The sequence below is a fragment of the Mchenga conophoros genome, linkage group LG22, assembly GCF_057382185.1.
Source record: "Mchenga conophoros isolate Kocher_MC1m ecotype Shallow Benthic linkage group LG22, M_conophoros_male_GT1.1, whole genome shotgun sequence".
Classification (NCBI taxonomy): Eukaryota; Metazoa; Chordata; class Actinopteri; order Cichliformes; family Cichlidae; genus Mchenga; species Mchenga conophoros.
Genome location: NC_140546.1, coordinates 6,285,691 through 6,312,593, shown reverse-complemented (window position 1 = coordinate 6,312,593; position 26,903 = coordinate 6,285,691). Strand labels below are relative to the sequence as shown.

Sequence of the window (26,903 nt, the reverse complement as noted above, 5' to 3'; positions counted from 1 at the left end):
AGAATAGAATTCAACTTTATTGTCATTGCACATGCACAGGTACAGGGCAACGAAATGCAGTTTGCATCCATCCAGAAGTGCTTTAGTGATATAGATATATTACAATATATATTAGCAATAATATAGATATGTGAGTATATTACAGAAATGGGTCTATTATGGTATGTTATAATGTACACGGTATGAAGTATGTTGTGAATATTCTATAACTATAAGTATGTACAGGCTCTTAACCTGAATTATTTCTCACTCATGATTTCTGTCTTTGAGGACTTTCTCACTGTCACCACTAGAGGGCCATGATTACCAACATTTACACAAAACATTTTCCAGCACCCGTGCAGAAGAAACGTTTAAAGCTATAAATATTTGCACATTGATAAATTCCGCATCGTTAGCAAATATGGGATTTTTTTTTTTTTTTAGTTATTATTACTATCATTATGATGTTTAAACCAGTTGTCTTAGATTTTTATGGAATAAATATGCAGACATACAGCCACAAATTGTCAAAGTTAAATAACTGTCTTCAAACAGTATCTTTAGCCTATATTTATTTGGCCACAGCATTAGGCCTGCTTTAATTATTCATTCACTCATCATTCATTAATCTCCTGATTAATTTAGAAGTGCAAGGGTGAGTGGAGGGCAGATGAAGCCATTACAGATATTGGGCACAAGAGCAGAAAATATAGGATTGACAGATGAGCTGAGTCCCTCCATTCATGAATAGAGGGCTTTAGTGTCTTAAAAACAGACCAGGGCAGATTGGGAATTTGACAGTCAGCTTCAGTCATTTTAGGACACGATGGTCAGTTGAGACCTTGTGTCGCCTTTTGTTTTTTTGTACAGTAAGTAGAGTTATATAATCCTAGCCATCGCCTTCATACAGCGGGATAGATTCAGAATAATGACCATGAACAATTTTTTTCTGCTCATTACGAATCCTTGAACTAATTAAACCTCTGTAAGCTGATTCTGAATAAAAAGTGTCACCATATTAAGTGCAGGTTTTCCTTTAACACCTGCCCAATTAATTAAATAAATAAATCACAACCTGACAAAATTTTCATAATTATAATTATTAAAGTTTGTTGTACTTGAGTCCCTCTTTAAACCAGTTTGGATGGATAATAATCATAAAATCCTCGCTCGCAGGCTGAGGAGAAACATGTTTAAAATAGCCCAACAACACATCATTTGCTATCTCAGTGTGTTTGGTAACATTTAGACGTGTGATTGCTGAACATATTGCTTTCAAAGTCAGTGATGCCCACTCACTACCCCAGGGGGTAGATGTGAAGAGCAGTTCAAGTTACTTGAAACCAATGCTTTCATTTTAAAGGACTGGTTAAAAAACAAGGTTAAATATTAATGCTGTGTCAGGGCAGCTGGTGAAAATGTCACTTAAAGCAATAAATCTGGAATCAGGGAAAAAGAGTACGTTGGTTAAAAAAAACAGTTAAAGGGGTGTAAATGTACCTGTTTGGTTACTGTGTGCCTTGAAATGAGAACAAGCCCACAGAGTGGAGCTGCTATAGATGAGAATGAATCCAATAAAGTAACAGGAGAACAAACAGTTTTCTTTAAAAGGTCAAACTGCATCAGAGTAGTTAAGATAATGTCATAGAGAGTAAAGTCACTTGCTTCTTCTTTCTATCGTTCCCATTTCTGTTGTCACAGCAACTTGCCTATCCCTTACATCCTCTTATGTGACACCAGTACTCTTCATGTCTTCTTTCCATGAGTCTTCTTTGTGGTCTTTATCTTTTCCTCCTGCCTGGTAGGGCCATTTTCAGCATCCTTTATCCAATTTATCCGCCATCCCTCTTCTGCACATGTCCAATCGATCTCGCCCTTTCCTCTGTACCTCTGCCTCCAAACGGCACAATCTGAGCTGACCCTCTGATATACTGTCACAAACCAGGCTCCACAGCCATGACAAAAAGGGAGATGCCAAATGAATCCCAATTAAAACACTGTTTATTTTGAATGTAAGAAACAAAGGAAAAAACTAAACTAACCTAGGCTTTCAATGCATGATGAGGAATGTGTTGTTTAGTGCAAGAAACAAAACCAAGAAGCAACCACAGAAGACATCTGGAGGCACGCCGCTCAGCCTTAATGTGCTTCTTATTTAGCCACTCCTTTGTTCCCTTGGTGTTCTGAGTCACTGTCATGCTGGAAGAGTCATCGATGACCCATCTTAAGATTAACAGAAGTGGGCCCCATCCATCTGCATCATGATGTCATCCTGCACCCTTAGCATGAAAACAGCTCCAAAGCAAATGTTTCATACTCAGCATTTCACTTCCTCCAACCACAGTGCGTTGAGTTGATACCAAAGAAGTCAACTTGTTTTTCATCTGATGGCAGCATTTTCTCCCAAGACTTCTCTGAACCATCTCTGATGTTCACTGGCAAACTTAAGATGGCCTGTATACATTCCTTCCTGAGGAGGGGGATACATCCATCAGTGTTAACAACAGTATTCTTGGTGACTGTGCTCCCAACTGGCTTCAGATACTTAATATAATATAATAAGCTCCTCCCATGTAGTTTTGTACTGATCCACCATCTTCTCATGATCACCCTCACCCCATGATTCAAGAGCATACATGGAGCTGCAGACCAAGGATGACTGATGGCCGTTTAGAGTTCTCCCTCTTCCGGACAATTGCACCTACACCTGTCACCTTCTCACCAAGCTTCTTGCTGATGGTCTTGTAGTCCATCCCAGCCTTGTGCAGGTCTACAGTCGTGTTCCTGATGTCCTCTGGGAGCTCTCTGGACTTGACCACAATGGTGGATTGATTGATTGGGAGAATTCTGGCTGGGTTCCAGGGGATTCCAGCCAGAATTTCACTTAAATTTCTCAGTGAAATTTAAGTCAATAACTTTTATGTGATGCAATTTCTTCTGGACTTTTGTTGGATTTCTGTCTCTTTCAATTAAAATGAAACTACCATACAAATGAATTTCAATACAGCAGGGGATCAAATATTAATGTCCCTGTGTACAACACAAATTCATAACATTAGCAATTTAAAGCACTTTCACAATAGTATGCAATGTTGATGACTAACCAGATAAGAAAACCAAAGCTGGGCCTCACATGATTTCTGACTGGTGACTGATAATTAGAGAGTGTTGGTAAGGTTTTGGCATCATCTTAGGATACAGATGGAGAAGTTCTTAAAAACGTTTTTTAAGGTGTAGCAACAAAACAGATGTTTCATTTCAACAGACCACAAAGGCAACTGAAGCAAGAAAACATCCAGCAAACTCAAAATCATTTTCTAATCACGGCCCAGTGATTTGTGCAGTCATCACTCAGTATAAACAGTAGCTGCACCTCACTTGTGTTAAGACGGGTCAGAGTTAAAGGAGCAGAATTACAATCACAACACCAGCTCTCGTCTCAATCTAAGCCTTTCTATACCATGTATACAAATTAATCTATAGAAGGACAGGTCAGCAAGGCCATGACTGAGAGAGGAGGCGTGATGAGGAAGGCAGGCGAGGCGAGAGTGAGAGTGGAAAAGACACTGCAGGGAGCAAAGGGGAGGGAAAGTAACAGATGGACTTGGGAGGATTAGAGGGAAATCTGGGTGGGTTTCTGATGGAAACTCACCCAAAGAAGCACGAGGGAGTAATAAGGGAGCATGAAAAAGAAAGGTGAAGGAAACTGGAACCCTGCTTGAAGACAGGTGAAGGAAACACAAAAAGAGCCTCTCCTGAGATCCAAGGAAAGGTAAGTAGATTTTTTTTTCATTATGTTCTGCAAGTGTAAGCCGATCAATCGGCAGCAGCTGGATTTCAGCGTTTACTGATGAGATGAAACAAAGAGCTCTCTCAAACAGGGAAACTATATTTTTTTACTTGTATTTATGGAAATCTGTGATGCTTCAACGAGCTGTGTTAATTCAGTTTTTCTATCGCTGACATCTTCAGTAAAACCAGCATTTCTAATCTAAGACTGAGATCAGAGTCAGTAAAAATGAATGTCTTGAGGAAGGTGTCACCATATCGGATCGTCACCATTGTTGTGTTAAACCTGACAATGATTTTATCGTGATGTCTGTGGAAAATCTAAAAAATAAATAAATAAATAGCGGTAGCACTCTCAGCTCAGCCCCTCTCCTTCTAGGGATCTTTGAATTTCAGGTTTTGTGCAGTTTGTCTTCATCATTTAGACTTTTATACTGATGACGTGGTCAGGTGCGTGGTACCAAATAATCCAGCAGAACAGTACATGCATTTGTGGAGTGTGTGGATTATAGGTTTGCCTCACGCTGATTTGATAAAATGAAATTAAACCTCAGTGCCTCGTCAATCAATCTGTGTTTATAGCGTACACAGAGAAACTCCTGCTGTGATGCCCATCAAACTTGATCTAAAATAGGAAATTGGAAATACCTAATTTTTTATAGTTATCAACACTTTAATTCACATTTAGTGGATAATAAATTTTGAAAAGAAAACTGTCAAATACTGGGAAATATGATTTCAAATATGAAAACACACACACTTTTTTTTATTTAAAAAATGGTGCTTTTCATGTTCTAGACGTCTTTAATGATCTGTATGTTTCTGACACACTGATCGTAATTTGTAATTAATTGCTTTTACTACAAAATCTGCACACATTCAGACTTCAGTGGAATCTTTTTAAGTAATTGCTTGTGTACAAGCAGAGAGAACACAAGAACTGGTGATCAAGAGGTCAGGCCCAATACGTTTGTGCTTATAATGTATGATGTGTTGCAATAGGACATGATACAATACAATATGGTCTGATGGAATCATATTATATTATATTATATTATATTATATTATATTATATTATATTATATTATATTATATTATCACAGGGGGGTGGACCCTATCCCAGAATTATATTGCTACATCAGATTGTAGTTTAATGATTTGAGTCTAATACGTTGTATTAAATATAACCAATTTACAAATGTGGCACCTGGCAGGATTAAGTGCAGCTCAAATTACTTGGACATAGACGTGACTCTGTCTTCATGACTCCTAATCCCAGATCTTTGCCTCCATCATCTGTTTTTCCCTCTCTTAGGTGGTCGTTCAGACAATGACAGCATGAGTGTCAGTAAGCATTAAACTCATCCACCTAACCCCGCAAGATTACCACAGATTACCAGGCCACGAGGCAGGCCTGAGACGCTGGACTAATCACTTCTTCATGAGTTCAATCCCTCTCACTGAGGTGGAGGAACAGGTTGAAGAACGGGATGTGCCCTGAGAGTGGAACCGATTAGTCTCAAAATCCACAGGATAAGATTTAGATGTTTGTCTTTATCTGAGAGGGGAGAAGATATTAATATGAGACCCGAGCGGTGACTGCAGTAGAAACATGGGCTAAATTTGTGACCAAAGTCTCCAAAAGGAAACAAAGGTCCCAAATTTAAACCTGGCCTGCTTCTCTTCATCATGCTTATTTCCTTTAAGTGACACTGCAGCAGGAGGAGAGTTAGAGCTCCCCCTGCATCCTCTGGCCCGCACATCTGTCTCTTGTTGCTGGAAAAGATTAAATCCCATAGCTTCATCTTTCTTTATTCCACTGTTATTTGACCTTTGCTCAGCGCTAGCTCTCCTTCTCCAGCGCTGCCCTACTTCTATCTCTCCAACAGACTACTTTTTATCTTCCCCTCCGTCCTTCGTTCCACTTCTCAAATACCACTAATCCCCTCTCCTCACTTCTGTCTCTTTCCTACCACTTTATTTTCAATCTCTATTGTATTATTGCAGAAAGCTCCCCAATCTTCTGCTCCAGACAGGTCACCAGAACCTGTCTGGCTCTTGCAGCTATTTTTGACACACACTTGCCAAAACCATTTCATTTCTCATTTGGCTGCTTTTGAGTTGAGACACAGTCATGCTGGAGAAAATGTCCAGACGTAACCGCTCCCTGCTGTCACTGTTCCTCACCTCTCTGGCCCTCACGCTGTCTGTCTGGGCTTTCTGCACCTCTTATTGGTGCGAAGGGACACACAAGGTGGTGAAGCCGGTCTGCCTGTCGCCAGTCAAGATGAAAAACTGCGGGCAGAACAACAGCCAGCCATACACCACAGGTAAGACACACGGGCCACACAGTGCTTATTCTGGACATTTCAAAGATTTCAAGGATCCTGGTTAATTTGGCAACAGCTGAAGTCACTGATGGTAACAGCAGATGCAGTTTAATCATCTCAAAATGGAAGTAATGACACAACTATCTGCACAGTTTTCTTAAAAAAAATGAATTTTAGGGTAGCTGAGGGACTTTGTTCTTATTTCATGCATCATTTTGAGATTTTTTGCTTTTTTTGCACTGTTGGGAGTTTTACTTTTTTGTAGTTCTCCGTACTTTGGGATTAGCTGTGATCAAATAGCCCACAAATTAACCAAAATAAAATATTTCTGTAATTTTGATCTTGATGGAAATCCTCAGGCTCTGACTGCACATACACTAAAATTATTTATCATGTGATGGATGTTGCTGACATTAGTCTGAAGAGGTGAAACTATATGCTGCTGTATATACTTCGTGCTTTGTTCTTTTACTGCCGGTCATATAAAACCAAACAATCAATAAAAAGCTGTCATCCACTGATATTTTATTTTTCAGTTGGACAGATGATTCAGTGTAACTCTGGCCTTTACTATTAGGGATTTCTATATTTGTGACCAAATTAAAATGATTTATGATAACCCTAAAAACAGAACAGCAACAAACTGAGAAGACAACTGATACAAACTCATAAATTCACACACGACGTTCGTTACAGAAGGCAACGACTTGCTAAGATGCAGATATTTATCATAGCAACCTAATGTTTATAGTTTTGCATAAACAAGGTTAAACTCACTTTTAACATTTACATAATCTGTGTCATCTGTTTTGCTCATTGTTTGATGTAGTGTCACTATGAATTATGGGACAGCATTGTCTCCTTTGGTTTCTTGGAGGATGAGCCAGAGCTAAGGGAGATAATAAAGGATTCGAGCTCCTTTCCATAGAGAATTTAAAGAGCTCTTATTATGTGCCTGCCACACTGCTGTTTCCAGGTCACTTCACTCAGAAGAAAACAACTATTTGAGTATTTGACGGTGTCTGCTGTGCTCCCATTAGAAATGGGTGCTCCCCTTTCCAGTATTCCCAGCTTCCTTACTGTGCCGTGTGCCAATCCTGACACTGGCTCCACCACCTTATGTGGGTAGAAATTTAGGTTGTCATGACCAGACCTTCTCCATAACCTATGCAAACCCTATCTCATGAGTTCTGGGCCACATGTGGGCCAAAGCGCAGAGTCCTCAAAACGTCTGTTTTCTTGCTCATCTTAACTGGCTTTGATGGATGTTTAAAGACAACTCAGAAGAGCATATAACAAATCTAAGCTGTATTCACTACTTACTCACAGCTAGCAGACAGTTGGAGCATTTGATACATGCCTAATTGAATGAAAACCAGCTTCTAAGAAAGTGCTTTCACCCTAAGGTCAGTTTAAACATGAATTATCTCTTTTTCTCTGAGTTCTCTTTTGCCTTCTGCCAGCTGGATTTCTAATTTCTCTTGGCTGCACGTGCAGTTTGTGCAGAAAGTCTGAGCGCAGGAATTCTCAGTGCACCACAGTGTTGTCGCACACCAAGTCATCAAAAATGATCTTTTCAAAGTGCATCTGTGATGTTGTTGTGGGGTGTGGGATCGTCCAGGCTTCCCTGTCACTTTTACTATTTTCCTGTTTGCTTATTACAGTATGGCATTAGTAGTTTTACTATTACAGGATCTCCACAGCTGCTTGGGTTGAAGTATTTTTAGACTTTATTGCCAGAGATTCACATAATCCCGGCTTTGTTGCTTATCTCAGCACTTTATGGCAGCAGCTGCATGTTGTCTGGATTTGCTAACCCACTTTACCATCATTCAGCTTTAAACCAATTTTATCTCTGTGTAGTATTTAATTTTTATTACATAAAACAAGGGCTGATAACACGGAGAACAAGGTTTCAGGGCTGGATTGTGTTACACACTGTGACCCAAAGGAGACCTACTTCAGGATTTACAGCACTGTTTGCTGGCATACTTTTCTCATATTTCCGCAGCTCTAGTCTTATTAGAGCAAAAGCTCCTTGGAAAAAAACAAGAACACAAATGATTCTGTTAATTACTTAAGTTTGCTCATTTCAAGCAAAAAGGTATGTTTTTATACCGTTTCTGTCCCCCTAAAACTCCTGTCCTCTTCATCCAGAGGTGCCCACCCCAGACCCCAGGAACCCAGCCTCCAATGTCACGCTGTCTCCTCAGCAGAAGGAGGAGCTGGAAAGGATAAGGAAAAAGCAGCTGGCCAACGCTGTCCACTACATCTGGGAGACAGGAGAGGACAAGTACATGCTGAGATACTTCCACACTGGCTTCTGGCTGTCCTGCGAGAAGCACAATGAAGGTTGGTGAGTGGAACAGACTTTGATCAGGGATCGAATAACTGGGGGATTTTTGTGCCTGAATAACCTCCATAAAAAACTCTCTGTGCAACATTCAACTGATTTCTTTCATAATCTCAAGATGACACTCTCATGTCAAAGGGGCTATGTAAAAGTAAATGAGGTGGAAATAAATTACCTTTTAAAACAAGTTTAATTACAACATTTTAATTACCATAATGACCCAAAAACTAAAGGCAGGTTGAGATAGAGGAATAAGTTAATGCATACATTAAAATGCATCAAACATCACTTAAAAATGGGCAACAGCAGATTTTCAAATATTATTTTAACCCTGTTCATGTGCATTAATTAAAATAGCCTCTTCAGACTGCAGTAAACATAACTGTGAATAAACAGAGCCTGCATGAAGCCCTGTGACTAAAGTTTACAGCATTTTTTACTTGCAAGTGAAATTGAAACTAGAAAGTGGCTGGAACGCATTTTCATATTAAAATTATCCAAAATAAATAAGAAACTAAGAGGAAAGATAAGTAAAATAAATCCAAAAAGCATAAAATCTGAGTGTCTCGGGTGAAAGTTTGGTGTGATCTGCAAATACTTCCTTGACAAGTCATTTGTCTGTCCTCTTTCAAGGACAAGCCACAGTCAAAGGAGCATTAAAAGCTAGTAAACAGTCAGTAGAGCTAATAATGCAGTTATTATGCCATTAGATTATTCCTGCCTTCACTGTAAGAACAATTAATGTTGCAGAGTATTTTTATGCACAAATACCTGGCAAATAATATTATTGAACCATTTATTATCACATGCACAGCTGTAACCTTATTGGTCATGAGGCCATCTTGCAGCACTGACGGTGTGAAATGGCAGTGCTCAGGTATGTAACTTAAAGCCTGGCAGATTCTTAAACTCTTAAATCTTGTGAAACTTGCATCAGTCCAGATGTCCCACAGAATGAACCTCACCTCTTCCTCTGTCTGTGTTTTAACTGCTTCACAGATTTGTGCAAATTAGAATTTTTTTGCAAGAACCTATATTATTTGTTTTAACAGTCACTGGCAATCTGGTTGATGAGGACAAGTTGGAGATGTGCTTTCTATAAGGACACATCTCAACATGAGGGGACAAGTCTAAAGATTTTATACGCACAAACACATTCATATGTTTTAATCTTCATGTGAGGTTTTATCCAAGCTTTACAAATCAAGTGGAGATGCCAGCCTCTTTAAGTATAAATTATTATTCCCTCTTTTTTAATGTCCTTTCACTGGAGCTCAACAGGGACATGCTGTCCAACGAATAAAACACAAACAGCAAACTTGGAAAATACCCATGTGATTTCGCTGACTCAGCCCAATGAAATCCCGTATTTGCTTCAGAGGAAGATTTGAATACATTTTGTTCACTGCATCAGGATTGTGGATTTTCAGAGTCCAAATCTATCATTTAATATAGTGCACCTCATTTAAGCCGCTTTCTAAGCCTGGATTATTGTTGCTACGCAAAAAACTGTTGGTAGTATTGAGTTAACACATGTGAGTCACACAATAAAGTGCAACCATCCTCTCTTAATGGCAAAAGAAGCTTGAGAGGGTTTCTTCTTTTCACGAACTAAATGATAATAGAGACCAAAGAAAACATTGTTATTGTTGTTAAGTGCCATATGGGCTACATAGTTATGAACACACACATATAAAAGCATATACAGAGTGGTGTTGGGTATCCTGTAAACAGAAAGCAATCACTGTCTTATACCCTTCGATGGAGTGATTGCAACTATGACTGATTGTGGTTCAAAGCTGATTGTAGCTTTAAATTTGACCTTTAAGTATGTGTGTGCCTCTCAGTGCTTACAAAGGATTATTCTCCCCAAACCTAGTTTGTATAAAACAGGTAGACCCCTGTAAACATTATAGATTTAAAGACAATATAACAAGCTTCTTAACCCTTGTTTTTAGGTGCAGATCAGGAAGAAAAGTGTCGAAGTTTCATTGAGCTGACACCAGGAGAGACACAAGGTTGGTCCAATACCAAATTTTCATCTCACAACAGAGAAAATCTTCAATATTTAACCTGAAGAAATTGTCTCTATATCCTTAAATGCTTCCAGGTGTGCTCTGGCTGTCTGTCATCAGTGAGTTCATGTACATCGGTCTCCTGGCTATGGGCTTCTTACTGATGTGTGTGGAAGCACTGTGCCTCTGCGCCAAGAGGGAAATGAACGCCCTCAAGATCAATGCCTTTGCAGCCATGTGCACTGTCCTCTCAGGTGAGAACAAAGAACATTTTCTGAGTCCTAAAAGGCTGTGGGCACTTGCTTGCTTGCTTGATCTAAAAACCTCAAGAGGAAAAGGGTTGGATACAAATGGTGGAAATTACTTTCCTTCAGATGGTGTGTGGGTGAGGACCTCAGTAATTCAGGAGGGGCTCAGAGTAGAGCTAGGATGCATGGATGGATGGATGGATGGATGGATGGATGGATGGATGGATGGATGGCAGGACTGCCATGTTTCAGTCATTCCTACAATAATAACCTCCAAAATTTGAATTATTTTATCTTACTTTTTTATTTTTTAACCCTATTTTTTCAGGTTGCAGCAAAGGTAACCGTATCTCCATGTTTCTGTCCTCTCCCAGGCATGATGGGGATGGTAGCTCACATGATGTACACAACAGTGTTTCAGATGACTGTGAGCATCGGACCTAAAGACTGGAGGCCACAGAGCTGGGACTACGGCTGGTCTTTTGCGTAAGTTTCAATTAAACCAAAGTAATTATTCTGTATTAAAGTAAAATATTCCCCAACAATCGTCAGATTAGATGAAATATCCCACAGAGTTTGATTATCACCCAATATTGTCAAAATATTTTATATCTGCAAGGTGTGTAAACATTATCTGGTTAGCAAGCTATACAGAAAGCTGTTTTGAGAGTGGCTGTGACAAACACTAACATGGTCTCAATTACCTACAGCTGTGGTCAGGAGTTCACATGAACGATTGACATGGTGGCTTTTAATTATTTTTCTATATTTCTTTTTCTAGGGTCAAATGATTGCACAGAACACATCTTTAATGACTTTAAAAACAATAATTGAGAGCACGAGTTTTTAATTTATCTGGAATTTTCTGTGATCCACACGGGGTCAGAAGCAAAAAAGATACATATACCGCCACAAATATCTGGTTAAATGTCCCTTACCAGACACTTTTGGTAGTCATCAACAAGCGTCTGGCATAATTCTAGCTATTCTAGATATTTGACCAATCTCATTGGCTGATTTGTTGGATTTTCAACATGGTTGAGGTCAGGGCTTTAGGTAGGCCATTCTGGGTGCATAATGCTAGTTGCTTTGTCCATTTCAAAACCAGTGTTGATGTGTGTTTTTGATCATTGTTCTGTTGAAATGCCCATTTGCATCTAAGGTGCAAACATCTAGCTGTTGGTTTGAGGTAAAGTTGAATAATTTGAACATATTCCTCCATTTTTATTATCCACTTTGTGAAATGTATCAGTACCACTGACAGGAAACGGCATGATGCTTCTACCACTAAGCTTAACAGTTTGTATAGTTGTCTGAGGTTTGAAAGCCTCACCTTTACTCCTCCAAACAATTCCTACTATCATTGTAGCTCAGTCTTTGTCTCATCTGACCATGAATCTTTCTCCAGGAGGAATTTGGCTTTTCCATGTGGGCAGTTGAAAATTTCAGTTTAGCTTGAAGGTGTCGGTTTGGGACCTGGGACATCTTTCTTGGTCTGTACTCTCAGTCCATGGCAATGTAAAACTGGTTTCCAGTTCATGGGAGGCTTGAGCCTTTGTGGTTCCCAGGCTGTTCTTGAACTTAATAGGCCTTATTTGAAGTGAGTGTACGTATATGTTTGAGCCTTCATTGATACTCCTGACCATGTGTGGATTAGAGAAAATTTCAAATACATTCAAACTTGTGTATCCAGTTCTTGTTTTTTTAAATCATTAAAATGTATGGTTTATTGTCATTCCACTTTGGGAAAAGAACCCTTCAAAGAAACAATTAAAAGCCCCAAATTTCCATGACATTCTTGCTCGTGGTGAGTGGATGTAAACTAACTGACCACAGTTAGAGATGCTGTCTCTCCAAGCTTCAGTAGTCATATGGCACTTTAAAGAGCTTCACTGTACCACTTTCTGATCTGATCGAATCTTTACACAACCTTTTGTATTGGCTGGTCATCATACTAGAAAGATTCAATCTTTCCCCCTCTCCAGCATGGCATGGCTTTCATTCAGCTGCTGCATGGCAGCTGCTGTGGCCACATTGAACTCCTACACCAAGACCATCATTGAGATGAAGCACCGGGCTCGGGTAAGGCTGGAGGAGGCCCAAAATACCACCAGTGCCCCCTCCTATGAGGAGGTTGTTCGAGCTGGGCCGGGAGGGATTTACTCCGTCAGTCAGCTGATGCAGCTTGGACAACAGGGGGCTCTAATGGACCCAATGTGGCCCAGAGGAGTGGGACCAGCTGTTGGACCTCTGGCATGTGGCGCTGGGGGAGCACTGCTCGTTGGTGGAGGAGGAATTGGAGTTGGAGGCATGGGTAATCTTGGCGTTGGGATGGGACTGGGAGGAATGCCATCTATGGCAGGTGCTGGGGGAAATGGTGTTGGAATGGGAGGGATGGGAGGTGGAGCAGGGGGAGGAATGGGAGCAGGTGGAGTAGGAGGGGGGAAGCTGGCAGACCCTCATGGTGTGGTTGTGGTGGAAGGCTGCGGCACCGAAGGATGTGAAGATTGTGAACGTGAGATGGACGAGATAAATTATGCCCTCCAGGAGGAGCGAGAGGACTCACTCTGCTAAGACTTCTCGGGGCAGAAGACCTCGACAAACATCTCTCCACGGCAGATTTTACTTATCTCACTAAAACTACAATAAAATATATTTTTTAAAAATTCACAGGACTTGCACAGACACACACACCTTTAACCTTTAACTGCAGTTTTGTACATGTGGGGTTGTACAAATGAAGTTTCAAATCAATTCTGGACTATTTTCAGTACTACATCTATTACAGTATGAGAATTTCAATTTCTGGACCAGTAGCGAGCAAAAGAGCCCGAACTATTAGTGTTGTGGTTTATTACTGTAAGAGTTACCACAGTAACATTTTCATCCTATCTCAGTAATGTTTCTGTCCACATGGCAAACTCTGCAGACGTATGTGCAGTAGAAGAACCAAAATAACTGGCTTAAAGACAATGCAAGCTTCACAGAGCTGCAAAGTTGGGATTATTATATTGGCAAGCGAATATTTGAATAGGGTTTAATACTTGAATCAGAATATTATGATGTAACATTTATTAGATTTGCCCTTCTACATGTCTTACACATGGAGTTAACTTACAGTTGTTCCTGGCTGGAAGTACATATAACTTTAGGCAACTGAAATTTAAACACACGCACACACACACACACACGCACACACACACACACACGCGCGCACACACACTCACAGTTTGATTTTATAAAACTGCACAAATCATTTTGTTTTTCAAGCCTTACATTTCTTCAGGGATTTGATGTAATTCAGTGACTCGTTGGATGTTAGAGATGATGTGAATGTATTCAAGGGGCAACAATACATAACAAATAATATAACACAAGTTTGCAATCACATTTGCTGTATGTATATTTTTATTTTTAATCTGTTTTTGCATGATTGTATAAAATTCTCTCCACATTAAGGTGATGAATAAACATGAAGCACATTCATTGCATGACTGGACTCGTCACTTGTAATAGACTTTAATGGAGTCAATGATACTAAAGTTCTTCAAGACAAGAATTTATTTTCTTTTTCAAGTTCATTCAAGTTAAGGGTTTAGGCTTTCAAACCTAACTTAACTGTACCATTCGGTGCTATGTGCACCCACATAGATTTGCATTCAAACAAATAGACTTTCTAAACTTTCTGAACATGATGTACCAGTGCGTTATTTCTACTTTAGAAATTTATAGAGTCGACCTCTGTAAAAACCTTTTCAGGAAGAGACTTGTCAGGAAGAGGCCAGACTCTATAGATGCCCTTCTGCATCCAGCAGTATGCGCGGGTCCACTGGGACACCCGAACCGCAGGTTTTTGGTATTTCCACATTGGCTTCATTCATGCTAGAGCTACAGCTCCAAGGTAATGTATATTTGCATCGATGAAATCAAGAAGAACCAGAATTTCGAGTGTTTGTCATCTAAACCTGCAGATATTTCTCAAAACTGTCAGAAAAATGTAGTTTATTTACATTTCTGAAGAATAAACTGGAAATAATCAACCCACTATTTTGTCTGAAATATTTGGGTATGACATGGCTCGTCTTTAGCCTGTGGCAATAACGGGGTATACTGTGATCAATGCTGTCTTGTAAACTTAGTGTTGACATCAGAGTTTTTTATCAGTTTTTATCATTTATGAAGATGCTGCAAGCGTATTTATCTTTTTGCAATGTAACTACATCACTACAATAAATTAAAGAACCAACACTCGCTGACATCTTTAAGTCAAAATACACAGAAAATAAATAAAGGCAAAAAATACATCTGCTTTTACATTTAAACAAGAAGTTACGATTTTTAATTTTTTGGTCTTTAGCTTGGCTTTGACATGTTACATATATTGACCTTGACCTTGAAATAATTTCGGATGATTTCTACTCACTTTGGAATTATTGTGACTTTTTTTCTTCTTGTTATTATGAGATCTACCTTCATATATTGTATTAAATATTTAAATAAACAACTGGCAACATTTATAAAACATTAATTACTTTGGTGATCACTTTACCTTCCACTCAGAACCATCTAAAAATCCAAGTTTTAACTCGCAGAATAGAATCAAATATCTGCAGAACCAATACCTGTTAATGGTTCATTTGGGTCCCTCAGACACAGATACAGTAGATCGAGGAAAGAAAGAAAAAAGAAGGATCAACAATTACATTCACAGAGAGATTTGGATGTTCAGACAGATGCTTTCAAATGCTGGACAGAAGATTATGTCAGTAATCTCTGCAATCAGGGGAATGAGAACGAGAGAGAGAGAGAGAGAGAGAGAGAGAGAGAGAGAGAGAGAGAGCTTGACATCATGCGGGGACAGAAACAGATAAAAGTCAACTGTAAGGTCTCTGAGCAGTATGTGGAGAGTAATTAAAATGTATATAAACAGTTGAATTATGCAACAGTTCCACAACCAACAACATATACAAATTTTGGGAACACCAAACATGTTTTTGAAGGAAGCATCTGAAGTAAATTTATTCTTCTGTGACTTGAAGTGAATAAAAAAAGTAAGGCAGATGTCTCTAAGAAACTAGAACAAGAAAGTAGGTCTTTTTTCTTATGAAACAACATTAATCTTTTATGCAGACACTTCTGTGTCTTGTGTAATTTAAGAAAGTGTCCACTGTTAAACAGGGCATCTGGAGATGCATGCATGAAGGATTTGGCTCTTATTTGTAGATAAAATATGATCATGGTGATTTTCCGATCAGTTTGGTTTGGTGACAAATTTCTGCTACTGCAGCAACATAAAAGAGGAGATTTTGATGCCGAGGTATTTAAAAATCCACACAGTAATACTTGTTTCTTTGGATTATCTACAGACCATAGTGAGAACACCAAGGATTCGTTAAATCTGAATTATTCACAGCGGGATACAAGGATTGTACTATAAATAGTTTTGTTTTTTTTTCGTTTGCTTTTTAGGGTTTTTTATTTTTCAAATGTAGTTCTTTTTTTGATAGCACAGTTACAGATAATGCATTATTAAGTTTTAAGTCATCAAATAATATATATGGGAGAAGATAAATGGGAAAGATGTAATAATAAAGAGACACAGTCATTAACAAGAAATTTAGTTGTCACTTACTTCAGCACATTTGCTGTTTGTGACACAAAAACTGTGCAGCTGTGTAAATAGCAGTGGAATACTTCAGCAACTACAGATTGACATTTTTTCTTCACTTCTTCATTTCGAGCACGCTCTAATAAAGAAAAAATGGCAATATTGTCATGGTTGCTTTATTAACTTTGTCTTGACATTTTGTGCAAGTACTGCATACTTAGCTGTGGATCATCAACAGTGGAGTTACATCACTATGACTTGAACTATACCGGAAAGCCAAATCCTTTTCAGAGAGTAAATTTGTTATGATGTGGCAAAAAGGAACAAAATGCAGACTTGAACAAAAAAATATAAACTTCAATTAGGTGGCATGCATCAGTCAATCAAAATCTGCATGTTTGTGTACTAAATTTTTTTTTTTTTAAATGTTACAGAAGCCATTTTCCAGTTAACAATGTTTTTGTTATTTTGTTAATTTCTTAATTTTAAGAGGAAATAACAGTTTTTAAATTAGATTTACATCGACATAAAAAAGACTTTTGATAATAACATTTGAATTTACAATTCCAACATGTTTTATTCAGTGTATTGTACAGGATCAAGACTTGATTTCACGTTGTCTCACAATAACAAGTCTATTCTCCATATTCAACACTTAACTAGGACATTGAACATTTAAGACTGTGACATATGGATACAATAAAGAATGTAAAAGACATGAAATTAGACCAGGATAATGGAAACCTCCTGCATTTACTGTAGTTACACCGTGGGCTATATGTTGGTTTGGGTTAGAAAAGGAGGTTGAACATAACTTGTGGTAGTAATAATTTTGGCTACTCTGAATGACACTTTGTAGCTTTCATCTTCTTAAGAAATTCAAATTAAATACTTACTTTCTAAATGTGGAAGAAGCGATCAGAAGATGGACATTTTATTTACATGCTGTAAAACTTTGTTCACAGGTTTAAGAGGGGATGTTGTCTGTATGGTAGACACATACCGGTGATACTTTGAAATTTGAAATGCTTACAGTTTGTCCCATTTTTTTCCTCAACATTTATGTGCTGTAAATAACTTAGACAGCACATATGGGTATACAATAAATGTTATAAAACCATTGAAGAGGTTCTGTGTCATTGTTTAAATTAGACCATCTGGTCATTATCATCACACCTACAATGTGTTCATGTTTTGTGAAATTGCTGTCAGGTGAAGTGGACAAAAAAAAGACAGTGACAGAACTAGAGAAATATACAGTGAAAATGTCTGAACAGCTACTTTAAAGGTGAGTATTGAATTAAGCGAAGAGCATCGTCATTGTCCAAAACTCCCTGGATGAACTCTCCTTCTGCAATTCGGTCTGCAAAGAGAAAAAAAAAGTTTCTTATAGTTTATTAGTTTTGTTTATTTGGAGTAATATCAAAAACTGAAAGGAAGTCTTCAAAGATGGACATTAAACATAGATACACTTAAAAGGCATCGCAAATACAAACTGTGTAATTGAGGAATGTCATTTACTTTGATAGTATTACAATCCAGTAGCCTAACCTATGACTACCAGATTTGTCACATTCCTCAGGGATTTACTTCTAAACCAGTGTTTTCACTATTGCAAGTGTGATCTACTTATCTGTCCATATTCAATGTCCATATACGTCTTCACTATTTCTTACCGTTGTCACCCTTGTCAAAATAATTCCAGAGTTTATCTGCCCTCTTCTGAGCTGTGTTTTCATCTTCAGGCAACTTTTCCATCTCTTCTTTGGGAATCAGCTTAAAAATTGCCTGTCAAGGGAAAAATAACAAAATTTGGTGAAAAGTGAGAAAAGATTTCACTTGTGTGAGCTACAGCTGTATACAGTAAAATCTATTTTTGTGGCTGCAGAGGGAAATGGAGCCATTGCCCCCAAATCCTCCTTTAATCTGAACCGCTTTGTCACATCTATGAGCTGATGAGCTGCCTCGCAAACAAAAACAGCAACAAACTGCTGTGATTCTACAGATTAACCAACCAGCTCTTTTGGTCTCTCTGGCTTTATTTAGTGAATATATGAATACTAATCTTTAAGAATGAAATGTGGCTGTTCTAATAAGGTTTCCAAGCAATATAAAGATACATTAACACTACACAGCACAGTAATACTCTTCAGCTGCCTGTCTTAAGAATATATGAAAAAAATTTATTTTTCCAAATGTAAACCGAATAATTTTGTTACATATCAGGGAGGATGCACTACTGTGGGCACAAAAAACTAAAGTGAGAAGGCACTGGCTTTATATAATTCTAAGTGCCTTTTTATATTTGTCTGCATACTGTCAACAAATAATGATGGTGCTTATTGATGAAGGTTTGCAGTTTTCTCTCTAAAAATTAATTCGAGTGGCCGGTAGATAAAACTGATTAATTTTCAATTCCATTCAAATTATTTCGGTTAAATTTTACTTTGTATTATTATATTATTTGTACATTTATAGCTCCAGATCATATCAAATATTGCCTCAATGTGCTTTATTTTTGCAAGGTTTTATGACATCAAACAAGCTCAAACACTGTCTTAAATAATCCTGTGTGCCCATCACACATTTGTTTCCGTTATACTTCATTTGCTATTCAAAGTTTAATAGCTAACATACTGTCATGCTTCTTTGAAATGTATTAAAATTAGAACATTTCACTTACTAAGAGTAAAAAAACGAATATGTGGAAAACCGAGGCTACGTTGTGACATATTAGAATAGAATAATCCTTTAATTGTCCCACAAAGTTAAATTTGGGTGTAACAGCAGCAAGAAAGACACATATACAAACAAACAGTACACAAGACACAGGACAGAAACATACACAATTTTTACATATTTACATCAAGGACATTACCTGTTACCAAGGACATGACCAAGGATTTTACCTATAGACATTTCAACATTTGTGTAAAACTTTGCAAGATTATGTCTATTTCTTTAGGATTAAGTTAAATGCAATCTATTTATCAGCATTAATAAATTATTTTTTATTTATGATCATATATAAGAAAATGAAAATGTAAACCCATGTTTAGGCTCAGAATTCAAGCATATTTGGAGTCTTAATTTCAACTATAGTGGCCTGTTTTGCTATTTTACAGGTTGTACATGTAGTTCAAGACAGTCTAACATGATCTTCTATGCAGATAATACGTTTGTCTAACTTTGTTCTTGTGAATCCACCTGTTTCTGTAAACAGTGTGCAAACATCTAGAAGCCAAAGCTAAAGGAAAAGCAGTGATTTAGCACTTCATCACCACCCTTTCACTCACCGTGCAGATTTCCGAGACCTCTGACTTGGTGATGTATCCATTCTTGTCCACATCAAACAGCGAGAAGGCCCATTCGAGTTTCCTGGTGGTCTTTCCTGTTGATGTCATGTGGAGGGCAATGATGTACTCCTTGAAGTCCAGAGTGCCATCGTCATTTGTGTCAAAGGAGCGGAAGACGTGTTGAGCATATGTATTGGCATCACTTTCTGGAAAGAACTTGCTGTAGATTGTCTGAAACTCCTCTTTTGTGATGCGGCCATTTGGACACTGCTTCTTGAAGTTTTCATACCACTGGACAATTTCAGTCTCTGAGAACTTGGTGTTGAGCTTCAGATCCTCCAGGATCTCTTTGGACACAGCTCCGCTCTTGCTATTTCCCATTGCTGGTGTTTTAGTGATGTTTTAGAGCTTTATTTGAGAGTGAATATGTGGCCCCTGGCTCTTCTAGGGCAATTATAACCCAACTTTAACCTAAGAAGTTACCTCCTCTGCTTTGTTAAAGGGGTAACAGCCCTCTTGATCCTGTCTTCGCCTGCTATTCAGCCCACCAACGCAAAAGCTGTGAAAAGAACAGTCGTATGGTAAGCTCTTTAAGCCACTCAACCATCTGTACTTCCAGCAATAGGTGACAAGGTTCATTTCAGGTCAAGAGTAAAGTCCTTGCTTATCGACATCGAAGTGTGCAAGTCTCTACCCTGTTGATCTCTTAAAATAAGCACCAAGCCAGGTTGCAACTGAGGACTCAAATAGACATGATCTTGGCCCCTGAGGGCACCTTGTACTCAGAGTTATTTAGTCCCGGTAAGTTTCTATAATGAGCTTCATCCATACTTAGGAGTCTTATCTATCTATTACTTCATGGGGAAAAATGCTGTGCTTTCCAAAGTTTACATTTTCATTACCAATGTTGAACAAAAACTGAAATGGCCGAACCATAAATGTATCTTCACATGAGTGATTGCATCTATAAGTGACAGTCAATCAATAGCTTTAAATTTACACACTGGTAAGGGTCTTCAAAAGTCAGCCTGCAGCTAAGCTTGTAGTGAACATTTGTACAACTGGAAGACCCTTGTTTGATATAATATCTAGATCCAACATCATTACATGAAAACAAAAATGTTGTTTCCTTGCAAATTATAAAATACCCAAAAAATTGTGCAAGTGATTATTTTAATAAAATGAATGAATTCGTCTGTGAGAAACATAAGTGAATAGGACCAAATTTCTCTTAATTATATTTTCAAAAATTCAGTTTTGGATAAATGTTTCTTGTGAGCTGTAAAACAGAGAAACTAAAACAAAGAAAAGTTTCAGTTTCAAGTCAAAAAACTTGAATTTAACCATTAAGAAATAAAAATTCATTGCTCATTAAATTGAGTTGAACAACACCTGATTAAGATGCCATAAAGTAATAAGTCTAACAGTATCCTTAGTGTTTCCACACTCCTTATAATCAGAATTTATCTTGCAAGTGTTGCTCAGCTCTTTCTGTCTCCTACCTGTGTGATCAGCTGGGGAGTCCAGGGCAAACAGTGATGCTCTGTCTGTGAGTAGCTGAGGAAATCAACCTCCACCTGATGGGTAGAGTCAATTAATCTGGATCACCCTGAGGCGGAGCCACATCAGCACCCGTGTGAGCCCCTGAGCTGCTGCTTCCTTTTTATGTATATGTACATAGTCAAGAGGTGGCATCACTCATAAGAACTTTTTATGATGTTTCTCACAAATAACTTTCACTACTACTTATACTCAGGAAGAGTATTTTTGTTCATTATCATGACTGAACAAAAGGCTCAAACCACTATTGATATATTCTCATTTCTTTGGTTTGACACACATATAGTTATACTATGATCAGGTTGTCATTTTGTGCCATTTTTCTGAATATTTTGCACTTTGTCGGAGATCTGGTCAGTCTGTCATTGTCATTGTGACATGAAAACAGAGCCTGTAAGGACATTTACAATGAGAAGCCACATTAAAATAGCTCCACCTGACGCTTGCAACAGGACAGTCTGGCAGTCTGACTATGGCAGTAAATACTCTGTTTTTTTGTTTTTTGGGGGGGGTTTTGTGTCCTGTCTGGCACTGTAGCAATCAGAATTATTGTCTGAGGGCCAAGACAATTTGCCCAACAGATTTACTTTCCCAAGTGGGCCTTTTGCTATACTGGTCCACTTGATTGTGATAGTTTATTTGATCTTTATTAGTTATTTTTATTCTAAGTTATTGTAATCAGGCCAGACTGGACTTGGGGACGGGAAAGAAAAACAAGAAGAAAAGTTCAGAAGAAAGTTAACAGAAGGAGAAGGAAAGAAAAAGGAGAAAAGAGAGAGAGAAGACAATGAAAATCTGCTTCATCACCTTTGTCTCCCCCCCCCCCTCTTTTTCTTTTCCTGGATCACCTGTTGAGAAAAAAAGAAAACAAGCAGAAGAAAACGAGAGCAATAGAATAAACAACATCACAATGATATATGGGAATATGACAGTAAATACTAAATGTTAAACATTATTGTGCAGCACGTAAGATCGACAGCGCACAGTGTGCTTTAAGGTAGGAGCCAAAAAGGGTGTAGTTTGTGGGTGTGATCACCCGTGTGTACACCTGTGAGCATGGACGCGCTTGTTTTTTGTTTTTTTAAAAGGTTCCTACATGTAATGATCTGCTAGAGGGTGTGGGGGGGCCACAGCCCCGTCCTCCAGGGCATGAAGCAGGTATGGAGGAGATCAAAACTCCAGACATCCAGAGGCCCCCAGAACACAAGAGACCAAGGAAGACCAACAGAGGGGCAGCTGCGCCACTGTCCCGGAAAGAGCTGAGGAGAGTCCCAGATGAGGGCTCACTCAGCAGCCGCGGAGCAGAAGCCAGGGGGAGTTGCAGTGACGCGCCCGTGAGCTCCGCCGGCAGCCAGCTGCGCCTGAGTGACCGAGCCCCAGGCCGAGAGGCCGAGGGCACCCCACCCCCAAAGTGGCCAGAGAGAGCCCCAGGCTCCAGGCCCCGATAAGCGGCCGCCGAGGAGTGAGCCGGTGTGTACCTGGACGCCCATCCCCGGACACAAAGAACCACCAACGCACCGATGTCTGAGGGCGTCTGCCACTGGCAGGGGAAGTGGTGGTGGGAGATAGGCCCCCATACCTTGGAGGGCCTGAGATGTCCCCAGAGAGGTGGCGTCTGAAACCCGACCTGACATATGGACACAGACATACAGGCACACACAGATACAAACATCCATTCCCACCCTCATGCTCTCATATGCAATTACTCCACACTCAACCAACGTGGAGACAGACATAAAGAGACGCTGTACACACGATCACACTCCCCAAGCGTACTCTAAGCCCCGGGTCTAGGTACCCTTGCCCCTGGAGGGGGGAACTGCACCCAGACCCAGGTGGTGTTACCCTTTTCCCTGCGGTGGGGGGAGGCAGACCGCCCCGACTCCGCAGCAGCAGGGAGGCCCCACACTCCAGACCACAGTCGGACGGCCAACTCCTCCTCCTAGCCCCCCCGCTCCAGCAGAGAATGGGGGTGAGAGAAGACTCCAAACCTCCCTCCACCCGCTCATATGTAGTAAATGGGTAAATGTTTTGGGTTTGCCATTTTGTTTGAGACACTCCTGAGCAGGTTTTTCCAACTGGCAGTGAGCACTCATGGTCTATTTAGTGGGAGCTATCAAAGTAACATCCACAAGAATGCACAGGGTTTCCAGATGTTGCATTGTAACATCAATGCTATCCAACATTCCTGTGTACGATGACCAATCAGTTTATGTCATCTGTTATTTTCAGAAAGATTTTCTTTAAAATCCTGTTCTAGATTATATCATTAGAGTTTCTTTAGTTTGGGTATTCAGAGAGAGAGACAAATAAAACCAAGGTAATTATAATTTAGCTTCACTAATTTTGGCTGTGGTTACTTTGATCATGTAGCAGCTCATATATGAAGTCAGTTTCACTTGAGGCTGGCTGCACAAGTGAAAAATGAACAACCAGGTACAAAAATGGATTTGGTCAGTAGAGATAATTTCCTTATTATCACAACTGTACAGAGAGGACAGTTTTTATGCCTTACCTATGTAGGGATTTTTAACTGACAGGAGTAATAATAATAATGATAATAATGGATTGCATTTATATAGCGCTTTTCGGGGCCCTCAAAGCTGGCACAAGCAGTTTTTTAGGCTCACCAAATTATAGTTACAGAACTGAGTTTCTCGCCCTGGTGTATGATGTTTAGGCCTTCAGTGAAAGAAGTTCAGTGACTTGAATTAGCCAACGTAAAGTCCAGTAGATTCGTACTGCCTTCCGTCCGTTTAAATCTGACAAATACTTTTGTGGCTCCCAAAAGAATCCAAACTCTTAAACTGAGGCTACAAAATGCGCAGTTCAGGTAGTAGGAGGTATCGCAGTGGTTATACCCCTTCTTTATATACAGTCTTTGTATAGAAAGAGTCAAAACAATTTGTGAACTAATAGAATAATAACACAGCCTCTGAAACTTAGCATCATCTCACAAAGCAATGGCAAAAATGAACATATATGTTTTAAGTATGCAAAAAAAAACAAAGCCTCTGTTATTCTGGTGTGAGATTTTTATCCTTTATTATTAATCAAGCTGCTGAAGTAATTCAATTTATGTTTTAGTAATCCTATTTAATTTAATTTTGAATTATCATTGTCTATATAAAAGTTTAATTATTACCACTGCTGTAAAATATTATTCCTTAAAAGTAACAGGAAAGGCTTGTTTCTATCTTCAGCCTACAGAGCAAATCAGGTCAGCTGACTGATCTAGGCACTGAAGCATTGCAAGCGCACTGCAGGGTTTGTCTGCTGTAAAAATAAACCCGATCAAGTGAAGTGACAAAGTTAAAGGAAGCTGTTTCCAAATCTACCTTGGACCTTTAGGCGGGCCAAGGTTTAGCAGTTTAAATCCAGTTGGCAGGCAGCAGGTGGAGGATATATCTGCTGCATTCAGCGGGGGATTTAAATACACTTAAAGTGAGTGTTGACTGATCCACCATCTGCTCCACTGTCAACCAGTCTACACAGAAACCCATCAACAGAGTGCACTGAACCAACCAAAGTTTCTATCAATACAGAAAAGCATGATGGGAAAGCAACTGTCTGAACCCCACTGAAAGGTCACAACCTGTGTGACACTCCACACTTTTAATTTCGTGCGTCTAGATTTTTCTTTTATCTTGTCTAATATTTGTACTGCCCACACAGTCGTGCATAAGTGATAAGAATTACAAAAGTCACATCATTTACAGTTACATCATTTTATAAACTCAATCTCTGAAACAAACTAGGAGGGCACAGGGAATGCATTCTGTCTTTCAGTGCATTCAAACACTCCATCTCACTTCCTACCTTGGCTCATAATGATGAATGGTGACAGTGCTAACGTCCAAGCTACCATGCTAATGCTAGACCCCAGTTACAGAGGCCTAAAGACTGTCAACAACCATCTGCAAGCAGTTACTAGTAAGGAAAAATGTGTATTCTTCAATTTGTTGGAACGGTTGCTGGAGATGCATGGCAGTTGGTGGGTGGAACTGGTTGCAAAGCAGTATATTGTGCTGTACTACACCAAAACCTTGTTTTGCGTTTGCTTTAATTGCTCATGAATCACCTAGGCTGCCCATACTTTGTATGGAAGATTCCAACTTCTCTGCAAAAAACCAGACAAACTGAGGTAGTGAAACCTGAAAGGTGGAAATGTTCACCTTCAAAGTAAAAGGTGCACTTTTGAAACATGTTGAATGTGAATATTCTCATATTCTCATTTTCAGTTTTTGTCACACTTTTTCAACTTTGACTACCACTCGGTGAGTATTTGGCAAGTGTTTGCAGACAAGCTGGTGTCTTTGAGGCAATATACAAGTATATTAAGGAATCACATAGAGCTATTCGGTAGAGCACGCTCTTTGCAACCAGTTTCACCTAGCGACAGCCAGCAATCACTACCCAACCACTGGAACCCCGATGGGTCTCTGAGTGTGTGAGACTAAGACTTCATAAAGAATTGTGTTCACTGTATCATAGGTCGCACTGGTATAGAAAGGGCCCTTTACGCTATTCAGTGTTTCTGCATTGCATTCTTATCTCAGAAATTCAATTACTGGTTAGAGTTAGCACCACATCTACTTCGTTAGGTTTACAAAGACATTAACCCTGCAACCCTGAAAATATGGATACCAAGTGTACAACATACTAACTGTACAGCATCCTTGTTGGCTTTTAATGCCCATTGGTCTGCTTAAATGGTATTCATGAAGCAGCATGAGGTGAATTTCTGCCATGGTTATGGAGAAGTTTTAGAAATGAGCTGCTTTCATACTTTTTATATACAAATTATTAATTACTTTAATATTTTTACTCATTTATTTAGCCAAAAAGCTCTGACTGTTTTAGGTCCTACAATGACTTATTTTAAGTGAGTACAAGCTGATTCATAGTCTAAACTCAAAAAGTGAACTCTGTTATATAATCATCATCAACAACAACAGCAACTGTGATGTTGACTTGTTGATGGCGATGGGTCTGTTCTACCTGATTAAGATGACATAAGTAGCTACCTGCAGAAATCCTCTCCACCCACTGCTTTTCTGTCAGGCGGAGCTGTGCTGATTCTCTAATGCAGGACAAATTTAGAGCCACATACCGTAAGCTCTCCCTTGGCAAACAGCTGATGTCTCTTCTATAGAAGTAAAACATCTTAAATCCTGTGCTGATGTGCTGAGGCCTAACTTCATCATCCCGCCCTCCTCTTGGCATCATTAACCACAGCTCCACGGATCATTTGGATTTTACCACTGGACACATGGCAGAGCCAGAGAGGATGAAGAAGACATGCAATGTCAGCTTTCAAGAATAAATAACTTCCTGCAGCAACAACAACAAAAAAAACCAACCTCTGAACTTGTTCAGATTTAGTCTGACTCGAATAGTGCTGGAATAAAAAAACAGCTAATGCAGGCTAATGTTAGCTAACTATAGTTAGCAAGCTAAAATCACTACGAGTTCTATAAAATGTATTACTGTTTCAGTATATTTTAGCATGCCACAGATAAGTATTTCACAGTTTTTTAGAAAGTGAAAACAAGAAATGACACCTTGGTGATATTATCCCTTATATTCGACCGATTTGAAAGTTTGACTGACCTAAGATTCCATGACTTTGTTTACAAATAGGATTTCAGCACACAAATTAAATTGTATTAGTCTGCATACAGTGTATTTTATTCAACATTTGTACCCTCTTTGTGTTTCC

The 26,903-nt window shown here is 39.1% G+C and overlaps 2 protein-coding genes across 2 annotated transcripts; one reads left to right on the top strand and one right to left on the bottom strand.

Annotated features, from left to right (window-relative positions):
• Positions 1 to 41: 41 nt before the first annotated feature.
• LOC146548644 (germ cell-specific gene 1-like protein) lies at positions 42 to 14,442 on the top strand. The gene is made up of 7 exons (XM_085262840.1): positions 42 to 3,754; positions 5,087 to 6,101; positions 8,259 to 8,453; positions 10,413 to 10,472; positions 10,565 to 10,723; positions 11,092 to 11,203; positions 12,703 to 14,442. Exons 2-7 carry the CDS (start codon positions 5,906 to 5,908, stop codon positions 13,289 to 13,291), a joined length of 1,311 nt encoding a protein of 436 aa, XP_085118966.1. The 5' UTR covers positions 42 to 3,754; positions 5,087 to 5,905; the 3' UTR covers positions 13,292 to 14,442.
• A 411-nt stretch (positions 14,443 to 14,853) lies between these two features.
• Positions 14,854 to 21,249, bottom strand: LOC146548643 (recoverin-like). The gene is made up of 4 exons (XM_085262844.1): positions 21,124 to 21,249; positions 19,622 to 20,180; positions 18,002 to 18,113; positions 14,854 to 17,688 (listed from the first exon to the last, which is right to left on the bottom strand). Exons 2-4 carry the CDS (start codon positions 20,000 to 20,002, stop codon positions 17,603 to 17,605), a joined length of 579 nt encoding a protein of 192 aa, XP_085118970.1. The 5' UTR covers positions 20,003 to 20,180; positions 21,124 to 21,249; the 3' UTR covers positions 14,854 to 17,602.
• Between the last annotated feature and the right edge of the window lie 5,654 nt (positions 21,250 to 26,903).